This window comes from Emydura macquarii, unplaced genomic scaffold, assembly GCF_026122565.2.
Source record: "Emydura macquarii macquarii isolate MOO-44397 ecotype Brisbane River unplaced genomic scaffold, CSIRO-AGI_Emac_v2 contig_480, whole genome shotgun sequence".
Lineage (NCBI taxonomy): Eukaryota > Metazoa > Chordata > Testudines > Chelidae > Emydura > Emydura macquarii.
Genome location: NW_027130617.1, coordinates 7,500,860 through 7,514,746, shown reverse-complemented (window position 1 = coordinate 7,514,746; position 13,887 = coordinate 7,500,860). Strand labels below are relative to the sequence as shown.

The 13,887-nt window shown below is 39.6% G+C and overlaps 1 protein-coding gene across 8 annotated transcripts in view; it reads right to left on the bottom strand.

Moving 5' to 3' along the window:
• Window positions 1-13,887, bottom strand: part of DPYD (dihydropyrimidine dehydrogenase) — a 490,220-nt gene that overhangs the window by 164,915 nt on the left and 311,418 nt on the right. For all 8 annotated transcript variants that reach the window (XM_067538400.1, XM_067538402.1, XM_067538403.1 and 5 more), the window contains one exon: window positions 12,557-12,721. In XM_067538400.1, coding sequence (XP_067394501.1) covers window positions 12,557-12,721 — 165 coding nt within the window. The remainder of the gene's footprint in view (window positions 1-12,556; window positions 12,722-13,887) is intronic.

Genomic DNA, 13,887 nt, shown 5'->3' with positions numbered 1-13,887 from the left:
ACAAACTGATATTGCTGAGGAGGTATAATTTGTTAACTCCAGTCAGAATATACAAAGACTTGGGGTGTGTGTGTAAAACAGGGGAATTAAGATCTGGGAACACCTGAAGTACAGCCAAGCTTGGCAAAAAAGGCTAGGCAGGAGTTTATGATAGCAATTGTTAAATCTGATTTATTAATAAAGCCAAATTATGGGTATATTAGTAATATATAGTCGGGGTATGAGCTGTTCAGAGCATAGTGGGAATTGTACCTGTTTATTCATACTCTGCTCAGTGGAAAAGGTAGAAAAATATTCAAAAAAGTAATTGTCTCAGAATCTCCCACTCCCACATATGACAGGGAGTTTTGGATTTTAGATCTTCACATAAATCCCAATCCAGGAAAGCATCTCTATTCAGGAAAGCATGTAAATGTGGGATTAAATCCAAATGAAGTCAATGGTTCTAAAGTGCTGGTTTGCAGAGTGATGGATTAAAGTATGGGTTTAAGGCCTCGTCTACACTAGAAAAGGTTTTCAAGCAAACGCACCTAATGTAGACACATCTCAAAAGAGCTCGCCAGTACATCTTATACCAGTTCCCTGAATGAAATAAACTATACTAGTAAAAGAATTCTTTTTCTGGAATAACTGTCTACACTAGGGCTTATGCCAGCATAGCTATGTCAAACTGAATGTAATTTTTTCACATTCCTAACCAACATAGCTATGCCAGCAAAATTTAAATCTAGATTAAGTCTCAATATTTTCCTTAATGAGGGACACAGACTATCACTACTGAAATTAAGTACAGAATATAGACAGATACTTTTTGCCATCTGAGTGTAACTTTGATTTTTATTATTATAATAATATAAATTGTACTTAAAGAGAAAAAATGAATTATGTAAATCATATGCACTCAGAGGCTTCTAAAAGATTAGCAGTCAGTTCTGATATACTATTTTAAAGCTATTGTACATTTTAGAAAGTCTAATTTTGAAATTTGCTTAATTGACTGTAACAAACAGAATGGAAATGGGGAAGAAATATTTGGTGGATAAATGCTTTGCACAGGTAATAAGGCTGGCAGAATTTCATCATTTTTAAGAACGGTTCAATGGGTTGTTTTAAGACTTTAGTTTTTGATGGATCATTGGCTATTAACAGTTTTAAAAACCATAAAATTTAACCATTTTGTTTTTTTACTTCTTAACATTGCCACAAGGTCATTTGTACCTCACATGGCAACATCTACAACCTAACATTAAAACAATAATGATCAAGAAGCAGGCCATTTCTTAGGGATTAATGACTGGCGGGGAGGAGTTGATGGCCTGAGGCACTGCCGAGGGCCATTGACCCCAGCCAGTTTATACAGGGCATTTCTAGAAAGAATTAATGCTCTGTTTGTTAGCCAATCAGACTGCTGGAATCATTTCTCAACATTCCATTGGACATATAATGACTTACAAAATTCAGAAGATGGTTATTTTTTAAAAAGTGCCTATGTCTGCTCTTGCTAAATCATACAGTCTCTAAAGAAAAATGACAAAAGGAGAGTTCTACCTTAATAAATAACATGAATAAAATATGCAATTCATCATGTCATTATCAATAATTCATCATTAGAATCAGGAACAACTTTTTTTAGTACATTAGTGTGTATATTTTTAGAGCATTTCCCTTATCAGCACTCATTCTAAAAGGCTGTTCATCTGTTTCTTCAAAAAGGAATTTTTAGCAGTGGCAATAGCTAAAGGTAATGTGGGCACTAAACTAGCTTCAGCTGACTCTGGCCATTAAGGGGTTTGTCTTTTTCCAATAATCAAGTACAGCTCTCTGCTTGTTTTCCAGGAGAGGACTTGTGGAGTATTCCAGAAACTGCTTTAATTTTCTCCTAGCTCTCACCCTGAGGCAAAAATTTTAAAGATCCTCTTGTAGTTTTCATAAAATTGTCCTCTTCTAACAGGATCAATAACTTACACTCTCAACCAAAAGAATTCTTCCTTGTGTAAGTACAAATTTCCCATCTGCCTTATTGCAACCTACCATGGCTTATCATTTGTCAAACTCAGCTGCAAAAGTAAAGCAAACAAAATAAGTTGTGACTTTATAAAATGCATGAAAATAATTTAGTTCTGCACTAACACAGTTTGACTGGTTGTTCAACAAAACAATAGTTTTCAAATCCAAATCATGAAAGATCTCACCACACTTCTCCTCAAGGTCCTCATTTGTCACCAGAAACACTGTGCACTTGATGCAGATTTACTTCTAGAAACTTCATTGTATTTACTATTGGGGTAACATTCTCAGTTTACAAATTGCAACTTCAGATAGAAGACATATGTTCTCTTGAAATTCAATTTCCTCCCACAACCATTTGAATTTAGTGGCATTAGAGTCTCTGCTGATGTTAAGCTATCACTGTTCTACCAGATTAGTAATAAAATCCTTTTTATGAAAAAATATAAAGATACTGTGACAATGACCAGCTGCAAAGTGTGTTCATTTGGGACCAGATTTTCAGCAGGGTTCCTTAACTTTGTTTGCAAATATTGTAGGAACACTTAGAGAGACCTATTGAAAATGAGGCCTTTCAGATTTTAGCAGACTTGAGGAGAACATTTTCATTAACAATATGAAGCCTCGTCAGCACATCACCTTCTAAATTGGTGGCAAGGACCCCATAATTGATTCAATTTGAATGTAATGTTGATGTCATAATACAGCACAGGCAGTGTGGTCCAATGACTAGGGCACCTTGACCACAAGTCAGGAGAATTGGTTCTATTGCTATTGCTAATACTAAGGGCTCATCTACACAGAGAAATTTACCAGCAAAATTATACCAGTATAGTTCAACTATGTAATCTGAGGCAAGTCACTTCATCTCTCTGTGCCTCTTTTCTCCCTCTAACCATTTGATTGTCTCACGTATTTAGACAGTAAGCTCTTTAGAGCAGAGATTGTATCTTATATGTTTATACAGTGCGTAAAATAATGGGTCCTTGATCTCAGTTGGGGCCCACTAAGTGCTACTGTAATGCAAAAACTAACAGCAGCAAAAAATGTGAGGTTAGCCTCTTAAGCGCAGCTGGGGGAGGAGGGTAGGCCGGGGAAGGATTATTTTCTCTCTCAACTAAATGTTTTCATTTACAAAAAAGCTACAGAGAAAGTGAATTTTGTTTACTGGCTATTCTAAAAATAGTTCTGTGTTTGCTGGATGCTTAAAATGAAAATGTCATAGTAACAACAACAAAATTAATAGACCACTCTCTGTTCAAAGTAATACTATCAACATGAAATATTAAAATAAAATAATATATTGAAAGACATTTCCTCTTATTTTTTAAAAACTAGAGGTGGGTCCCCACTGAAGCTTCCACTCTAAACATCTAAACTTCAACCAATTTAAAATCTAAAGCCAATTTTTGTAGCTCCCATTCTCATCTCTTTTAATATTTAGATTATAAGAGAAACCTGAATCCTTCATTTTTTTTTTCTTTTCCTCAAGGCAGAAATGATGAGAAAATATCTTTAAAATCCTTGCCACAGAACTTCTCTCCTTAGATAGAAAAATGAGAACTCAAATGCATAATACGGTAACATTTCTGCCAATCTTAAACCAGCCTCTGCTGTTATGACCCATTTTTCAACATACAACTAGTTATGCCTGCAAAAGTGCACAGGCACCACCTGCAGATGTGTGTGCAAATCAGATTTCTAGTTGTACAACTCCTTAATTTCCACAAAGAAATAGTCACCCTGCTAGCCTGGATGGAGATTTGGTGGATTCAGGAGTAATTGAGTGGGAGGAGGGTGAAATTTCAGCTCCCATCTGGTGGGCAATAAAGTTTTCTGCCAGTCAGGTAGCCATTTTGGGCTTCTTGCCAATGAGGTAGCCATTTTGGGCTTCTTGTTTCAGCCCTACCCTTCCTTCTCCTAAACAAGCATATGCTGGATCTCACATGATGCCTGAGGCTAGGCTGATTGCCAGTTTTGGGGCATGGAAGAGATTGCTCCCATATGACAAAACTGACAAACAGCTCTGCATCTTTTTCCACCTTCCACCTAGCATCTGGAGGCCTGGTTTTGGAGGGTTTATATTACAATTGTCACAATGTTGGGAGCTTTTTAGTGCTGTTTGTGGGTAGGTGTGTTATTTGCTATGGGGCAGGAGGGACACTTGCCACCGACCTTGGTTCTCCCTTTCCCCCCATGACTTTTAGATAGCTGCACAGGATGGCAGATTTATTCTCGCCACCCCTCTAACAGAGGGGCAGCCAGGTCAAATTTGAGTGCTGTTGTGACCTCATACACCAGGTCACAATGCCACTGACTGGTGTATCTCTCCTAGTTGAGGTGGGTGGGTGGGTGGGGGGGGGGGGGGGGGGGGTCGTCAGGATTCTTGGTTCCTGTCAGGATCCATTGGAAGGCCTTTGTGTGTAGAAGGAACATGGCTTCACTCAACCTCAGAGACATTAGTGCCACTATGGAGCAGCACTAGAATAACCATGTCAGTTAGTTTGGGGTGATAATGTCAGCTTGGTAGGAGTTTGTAGCCTCTCCATTTAACCATGTTATGGTATCCGTGTCTCTTTGTTTCTGTGCCCACATCCCCAGGTGTTTTGGTGTACAAAACACAAGCACCCACTCATGCAAGGGCAATCAATTGCATATGCACAAGGAGAGCAGACACAAACAGAGGGCAGATGGGGCTGGGTTCATAATTTGGCCTTCATTTTCTATGCATGTGCACCCAGCAACAAGGAATGTACTGTAAATTTGTCCCTCTACAATTAAATGTGTTCCAAATAGTTTCAAATCAACCCAACAAGGGAAAATGAGCTACCCCAGTGCCACCTGACCAACCATGGTGATCACCTGGCTACTATATTTATTGGTATCAGAAAACAAAAGCAACCCACACACTGCATGGCTCCCATCAGGGGCAAAAAAGCCTTAGTGATGCCTTCAAAGTTCAACTTACTTTTGTCTGTAGGGCTGTTAAAAGGTTAGACTGAACCATGACAACCAAAAATCTAACAGAACTACCATCAGCCTCTGCACATTTTCACAATGGTGATTGTCAGCATTCTCTCAGCTTTAGCCATATCTGCTGAATCCCCACAACAGCAATGCTAAGAGGAACGTTCTGCAGATAATTCATTTTCAATTTAAGAAAAAAAAAAAAGCATATTTCTCTATATTGTATGTTCCTCGCAGCCTGGCTACTGGAGGCTTGTTGAAGTCAGGCCCGGTGCTAGGCATATTCCAAATGTGGGGCTATGCAAGACCCTCTATTCTGGGAAGCCAGGCCTTTTCAGCACTCCCATGCAGCATGCACACAGAACCATCTACAAACAGCCACTGACTTGGCAAATATATCCTTGTCCAACTGTAAATGATGGAATCCTCCTGATCATTGTCCCTTCCTGCCCCAAGAGTTATTTAAGCACAGCCATGTGCTCCTGCACACCCACTCACCTGTATTCCCACATCCTCTGGAATCATATAGACAGCATCTACATATTTTAAAGTGTCTTAATAAAAAAGCAAATTCTTACATCACAGAATAAATCTCAACCATACCTAACACTTTTCTGTTGCTATCTCAATGTTTGCCTCCTTACATCAGAACAATCTGTATATCATACAAGGCTAATGGCACCATTCCAAAATACAGTACAATTTTTTTTTAAATCCATGCTACAAAGAAGTCAATCATTTGTCTGAAATCCAGTGATTTGCTGATCTCTCTTTCTATTGACAGCATGGCTAGTTCTGACAAGTGTTCTTGGGACATACGGTAGTTGAACAAAAATATGTCTTCATCTCCTCCAGTTTTGAAAAACTGTTTTTTGATGAGGCAACTGTCACAGGACTGTCAGCAATATTTTGAGGGCAGTACATACGTTAGAATAAGCATTAGAAAGACCAGATTATTAAATTTATTTCTGATATTTTTGTATGTTTCTTAGACCAACACAAGAACCCAAATGGTATTTGTGTTCATTGAAGATCCCCAACAGTTCCCCATCAATTTTCAATACACAATCTGATGTAGTATTCAAAAATATTTAAATCCTGAATTTTCCTTCTGCATCTATTCAAGACTTTCCCTCACATCCATAATTTTCCAGACATGTTGCTTATCTCACATGGATTTCTGTCAGAGCTGCAATGACTGACAAGTTTTTCTGCAAGCTCTTTCACATCATTAAGGACCCCTTCAAAAGTCCTTTTCTGCACTGCTGTGGCCTCTAGCATGTACTCTGGACAAACTGTTTGCTACATCAGTTTGCACATAGAGATTGTGCATGTCTTTTATCTCCAGCAGATACGATTAAGAGATTTAAGAAAGTAGAGGAGATTATTTTATCCACTATAAAAAAAGTGTGCCTTGTACTTTCTAACAAAGCCAGAAATGCATGTGGTACATCACTGTAATATCACCCCAAAGCAGTTACACTTTCAATGTATACTCCCACACTGTGTCAGAGAGGTTGATTTTAATGAGAGACTCTAAAAACTCCCATCAGCTACTGGATGATGTAAACACACACACATGCTGGAGGAGTCCAAAAAAATAATTTAATGTAAACAGAAGATTTAATAACATAGATCAGAAGGTGTAAATTGTACCAACCAAGAACTACATTAAATGCTTTTTTGTCTATACACCTTTGCTGATGTTCATTCATGTTAATACCATCATATCCTTGCTCTCTGTAGTCACTGAAGGCAATCTCATGATTGCAATCTTCCAGAAGGACTGTGGAGATTTCCCTGTATTACTGGCAGATGAGCAGCACACCAAAGACGCAGTGCTGCCAAGTATGTTCAGCAATCTCAAGCACAATTGATAGGCCCATGACAGCTAACATCAGGAATGTGAGCATAACATTTTTGCACAAAATCCTCTTGCATGGTTTATAATCTTCTTTGACGTTCCTCAGTAAGACAGTCACTCTATGGATACATTAAATTCTGAATACCTTTGTGAGGTAATGGTGTCAACATTCAAAATCCCAATATTGTCCATCAGGTTCTAACAGATAAGTGTTTTATTCGACTTACAGGGGATCCGTTCTTCCAGTTCTTAAATAGAATGCTGGGACTCCAGGTAGTGTTGGAACAGAGACTTTATTTGGCCTCTTTCCTAATGATCACTTCACATGCAGCCTCTTTTCATTCACTTGCATTATTAATACTCACTTCTCCTCTCAAATATATGTATTTGAAGCTCCCAACTGATAATTTTGGTTTTCAGATCTCTCTTCCTTCACTTTTCTCTGACCAACACTAGATTTATACAGTCTCCATCAGGCCAACTTTTATCTCTGAGACCTATGCACTGATAAGGTTTCAAAATTGTATTAATTCAGACTCACTCCTTTTCTACTCAATACTATTTGAAAAAACAAATTGCTCCATCTTTGCCAATTATTGAGTGGTCACGGCCTAGTACTAAGGAACAGAGGTTGTCTGTTTAGGGTATATTCTCCCCATTAATGAGTGTACAGTGTGATAAATCCTTAAGTGCTAGATGCTATATGTGGACAAAAATGAGAAAAATTTTAAAAACCTGAACAGGTTCATAACTAAAATCCTTAGCCAACATTGCAGTGACATTTGATGTCAGAAAGCCTCTTAATCTTTCAATTCAAGTAATGTGACAAGATAAGCAGGTGGTCCATTCAAACAAGCGACATCTTATAAAATGGGAGGGAGGCCATAAATACAAATAGGTATAATGAACTTTTACACGTAGAACGTCAGTGACTAAAGTGACACTGTCTTGGGACCTGCGTTTTTAAAAACTGCCTCAGTTGAGGTTCTAATGATGAATGATGCTACATAATACTTTCTGCCTTTAAATGGCCACAACTAGGTTTTGAATTAACACCTCACTGATATGAATGAGGCACTAGTGGGACAGCATTTACAGAATTGTTCCTGTTGACTCACTGGCAAGAGTATTCTGCAAAGCTATGGGTATGTCTACAGAGCAATTAAACATTTATGGCTGGCCCACATCAGTTGACTTGGGCTTGTGATACTCATGCTACAGGATTGTAAATTTGCTGTGCAGATGTGGAAACTCCCCACTCACAGGGTCCCAGGCCCAGGCTCCAGACCAAGCCCAAATGTCTATACTGAAATTTTCAGCCCCACAGGCAAAGTCAGTTGACACAGGCCAGGAACAGATATTTAATAACTTTGTGGATATACCCTATGTTAACAGAAGACCAAAGCACTGAGGTACATTGGGAAAGGTGACAGGATAAAATTAACTGAAGCTAGAAGTTTGCATGAAATCAAATTTCTTAGCAGATGTGCCCGTACTTTCATTTCTGCCTTTCAAAGAATAAACAAACAGTTTGGATATTGTACAAATTCAGGAAAAAATAAACCCCACATAGCCACAGTTTTGCTGGTGCTACATGGAGAACCTATGACACAAACTCCTTCTGCTAGATCAAAATAATTCATTCTTGTGTTATCCCATGCGACTGAACCACTAATGTTTCATAACATTAAAACCCACTGGATGTAGTTCAGAGAGAGGAAACCCCTCAGACTGTTCCTCCTCCAGTATTCCATCACAGGGATTGGGTTTGCCTCCCCCAGAAACAAGCTGTGGGGCCAGACCCAAGCCCCTGCAGATCAGCCAAAGGCCAGTGTCACATACCACAACAGTCGATGCAACTGCATCAACTCCGATTCCTGGCACCCCTCATTCTCTCCTGCCTCCAGGTGGCATGGCTTCAATAGACCCAGGCAACCATGGCCTCCCCTGGCTGCAGCTTCCCTCAGGATCCACTTAAAGGAGGTTCCCATTAATATAGTAGGCTCCATAGAATTCAGGGACAAGAGAAACAGCCACCAGAAACGGGGACAGAGAAAGTGTCTAGAGACCATGTATCTCAGGGGGTGGAAAGCACGTGTGAGAGAGCCAAGGGCAATGGCATTCCTTCCTTCCCTTCAAATGTCCCTTCTCCTCCCGCATCATCAGGTTGGGGTGAGAGGGAAGAGCCTGTACAAGGGATCTGCAAACTTAGCCAAGCTTAGAGGCAAATATATTATTAGCTGTGACTTCATTGCTAAGCTCTGCCCACAGGTCTTATTTTGCACAAAGCCCTGGAAAACCCAATACTAGCCCGAGCCAAAGCTGGGATAATTTTCGCAATTTCCTTTTCACTGTAGATGACTTTCACCCTAATGGCAACTGGAAGAATGCTAGTGAGGGCTGACTTTCCAGGGAGTTAATGCTTATCCCTGTGTTTAGTTCATATTCTCCTTGTCTGAAATAGAAATTTTGCCTAAAACTATCTGTATTACAAAGCAAAAGTAATCACATATCAATTCTGGTTTGTTTTTACTATTTATTATAGCAAGATAATTTTCTTTATTGTAAATCACTTTTGTGTCCTCATCTCTGCTTTGCTTTCTTTTGAGCGGATAATGTCATTCTTCGCTTGTTATTAAGTTCACTCAAACAATGCTCAGAAAGGTGTTTTTTTTTTTAAATAAAAAAAAAACCACCACCACCACAACACATCTAATTTAAAGCACTTTTTTAGAGGAATGAACAGTATTGTAGAAAAACAATTTCTGCAAGCTGTAATTATACAGAGCATTTCATAAGAAGCATCAAGAGATTTCTATTCAGTGAACAAAAAAACTGTTCTCAGTTAGCAATGAATTTGCCATTATAATGATTATGGTTCTGAGTTTAATTCATGGACAAATTTTTAAAAATTGCCTGTGAGCAAAGCAGGATTATGCTGCTAGAGGCTACTTTTTGCATATCCACATGTAATGTAAACAACCTCTAAGATTCCATAAAAGTCAAGCAGGGTTAGAATGCCAAAGCAAAATTCATGTTCTAAAAGTAATAACTCCTACAGTAGGGATTGGTTTAGGAAAAGTTAATCCTCAAAATTGGCTGGTTGGGCCCATATTAATATAGTTGCTAGCTCTTAGAAGCTCCACAATTTTCTTAAACTAAAGAGTTGCAGATGCTACTAATTCTGAATTGGTCTCACCCACAAAATGCTGTAATATACATTCTGTGAAACCTGCAAAATGATGCCTTTCCCAGAGGTAGAATCATAAATTCTGCCTCACCAAATCATTGTGTACAGTACTCAGAATGGTGTTCAAGGACTCAAATTAAGGGTATTTATTAAAATCAAAATTATAAAATTAAGAAAATTATCTTCACATTCACATTCACCTTTTATTCGTCCCATTGGGCCTTCGTAATGCAAGAATCCCAGCAGAGTAGCAAATCTTCCACATGTAGCAATATCTAGGTCAAATGGGACATTTGCTGTGCATTTAACTACAACTACTTGATTCATGATGTTCTAACACTTTTTTTTCTTGCAGTTGCCTGTATTCAAGCTCCAGCAATGAGAACTGAGAATGGGAAGAAAGTACAATAAAAGCAAAGGATGGGGGCCAGATGGCAGGAAAACTATATATTGTTTGCTTTAAAGAAACAGAATAATACAAATACAGTGAGCAGGAGGAAGTACAAACAAGAAAAAAGTGTTAGCCTGTTTAAAAGGTATATTTAAATATGTAGAAACTTGTTCTTATATTTCTGGTTTCATGGAAGGTTCAATATATTTGTAGACAAATATTTCCTCTCTCTCTCTGTTCCTGTAAACTCTAGATAGATGAACTCGATTACATTATAGTTTATTCTTTGACTTGCTGGTGTTCTCTCTGTTCCTTATTTCCACACATTACAATGAAGCTTCATCTGAGGCAAACTATTAGTACTCAATGGTCAAGGCATTTATTTCTGCCAGCGCATGGATTAATTAATCCTGGCTTCAGTGATTTCTTTCCTGGTAGCAGATGGCAGAGGAGATGGGGGTATGGGTATACAAGAGAAAAGAAAGTGTGTCCTAAAAATGGTTCCAATGCATTGAATGCCATTACCTAAAATTCTAACGTTCCTCTAAGTTAAATGAGTTCCTGTTCTGAAGCTGGAAGAGCAGGGCCTTGAACCTGGGTCTCGGAAATCCCACGTGAGTGCACTAAGCCCTACAGAGTCAGTCTTTCTCCTGTAGCTTCTCCCTGTCCTTAATTGGAGCTGTTCCACTATCTATAAATAATAAAATATTCACTATGCCAGAGAAAGGTTGACTGACTCTATAGCCCTGTGACTGGGCACTCACCAAGGATATGGGAGACCCACTTTGAAGTCCCTGCTCTGCTGGAATCTGAGCAGAAACTTGAACCTAAATCTCCCACATCCCTAGTGAGTGCCTTAGCTACCAGACTATTGGCTATTCTGAGGTCTCTCTCTCTCATGAAAAATTCTGAAAGGTCTCTGAAGTGCTTGCAAAATGGAAATTTTGTTTACTTGGGAAGCCCTAGCAGTAGAGCTTGTTTGTGGTATAACTATGTCCCCACAATGGGTTGTACTGATTGCTAAAATTTTGCTAAAAAATATTTCATCCCTGACAGAAAATGTTATTCTGGTACATTTTCTGTGTGTAGATCAGGCCTAAGTTTATGGGACCTAAATCACCTACTCAGTCTTGATTAAAGGGTCTAGGCATTTCACAGATCATTCTGAGAATATGTATCTTCTGACCTAACATGATGACTGGTTATTCTTAGGGATAAGTAGTTCTATCTGGTTGGGTGGGTGGTGTTTTCTTAACCAACACTCAGCTCCCTTATCTCACTCAGTTACACAAAGTTGAGTTATTGACAATCTACAGTCAGTCTGTCACAGGTTATTCTCTGCAGATACTTAAAACTAATTCTTGACTGGAGTGCATACTTATAAGGACTTGTATCAAGTGATGAGTGAATGACAATAAAAATAAGATGAAGTACTGTTAGTATGGGAGTCACTCTGTTAATTGTTTTAATCCTCTAACTATGTTAAATGTGAATTAGAAGTACACAGAAGACTGAGCAGAATCAGACTGAGCTAAATGCTTGTGAAGGGAGAAATCCATTCCGTCTACATAAATCTTGATTTTTCAGGCTCTGTAAAGTTGGGGGGCAGATTGCGTGGGGAGGTCATTTTCACTGTGAACCTAGCACAGGATGCTTAGCTGATGCGCAGCCTTCTCACAAATACTATTCTAATAGCCTAGAATAGAGGGCTGCACCCCATCCATGCCAGCTTCACGGGGCATTGGGGCTACTGGAACTCTCCTTGTATGTCCCCCAAAATGGCACTCTGGGCAGGGTTGGTGTTGGAGACACTTTAGTGCACAGACTCCCCACACCATCACTCACACGAGTGCAAAATCAGTCCAACAAAACAAGTATTAATGCTTCTCTTTTTTCATATGTTTGTGTTGTGTCTGTGTAGCATCCTTTTAGCCAAGTTTGCTATTGTGGAGATTGTTTTGCTGAGCTCTTAGGTATTTTTTGACTTTTTATTTTGTTTTTTGTAATCTGTTTTTACATCAGCAAAGCTATTGGGAGATTCTTTAATAAAATATATTACATACATGAATATTTATGAATCCACAAACTGGACGTTTTTCATAAACATACAGTATTCCAATATTTGAGCTGTACTCACCTGGTTGGGAAAGTCAGCCTTCAGTTCAGTAATACTTTTACACCAATATTCTGCAGTTTTCTCACTGATAAGTTCGATATTTAGGAAAGAGCCTTGACCCGGGCCATACATGGGGCCTGAAGTAATTCCACGTATAATTCTTGGAGAAACATTGGTTACAATGTCCTGTTAAAACACAGTAAAAAAGCTTTCAGATTAACTTTAAAAAGTAAAAAAAAAAAAAACCACATTCCTAGTGAGCCTGTATATAGTATATATGCTACAATGTGTTAATGAAAGGGAAACCATCCACTTAAAACACACATTTAAAACATTTCCATCCAAAATGTTATATGTACTTTTGTTGCAAGTAACATCTAAGATTAGAGACTGGAGTAAAAAAAAGTTGTTGCTTTTCCAGTTTGATTGCTTTGTGCATTCCAGAGCACTTTGTGGATATGTAATCCACTGGTAAGTTGCAGGTCTCCCCCCCCCATGCTGATCACAGAAGACATGAGTTGTTACATGCATTCATCAGTGAGTTACACAGTCAGTTTCACGGTTTCCTCTGTATTAGACAGTTGTCCCTTTTATCTGTGAATTATCCATGTGCACAAAATTGAAGAATCTGGTCCTAAGGATGAAACTGACTAATTAGGCTCTATTGTTGGGAGTGAGAATGGAATCCATTCCTCAAAGACAGGAGCAGCTTGGAAACACTATTCTAGCGTACAGATTGCAATAGTGACTGGTAATTTTCTGCATCCCTTATCTGGGTGTATGGGGTTGTTGCAGCTCTGCAATTATGGATCCAATGGCCTTGCCTCTAGACTGCTCACAAAAGCCCCTCTGTACTCCAGCTATGTTCCCCTCTGCAGCATTCAGGAGGGGTAGCCACCGTGGTATGCAGTGGGGCTTGCACAGGTCTTTTGTGAGCTAATGAATTCCCCCAATACACAGTATGGGTTTGAAGCAGTGGTTCCCAACCTGTGGCCCGCGGGGTCTTTCAGAGAGGCCTGCGGCTCCCTTCCCACTGGCTGCAGAAAAGAGCTGCTGCAGCTGGTGCAGACTCCTTGCTGCAGCGGGAGATCAGCGCTTCCATCCCCCCGGGCTTTAGCAGGGAGCACAGCAAAGTGCTTTGCCTGGGTCCTTAGATGCTGGGTCCCTGCTGGTGCCAGAGGAAGGGGAGCACTGATCTCCTGTCCCCCTGGCTGCAGAAGGGAACCGCTGCCTAGGACCCAGGTGGAGTGCACAGTTCCCCTGCTGCAACCAGAAGGATGGGAGATCAGTGCTCCCCTCCCCCGAGTCCAGCAGAGAGCAAAGCGCTCTGCCTGGGTCCCTAGATGTTGGGT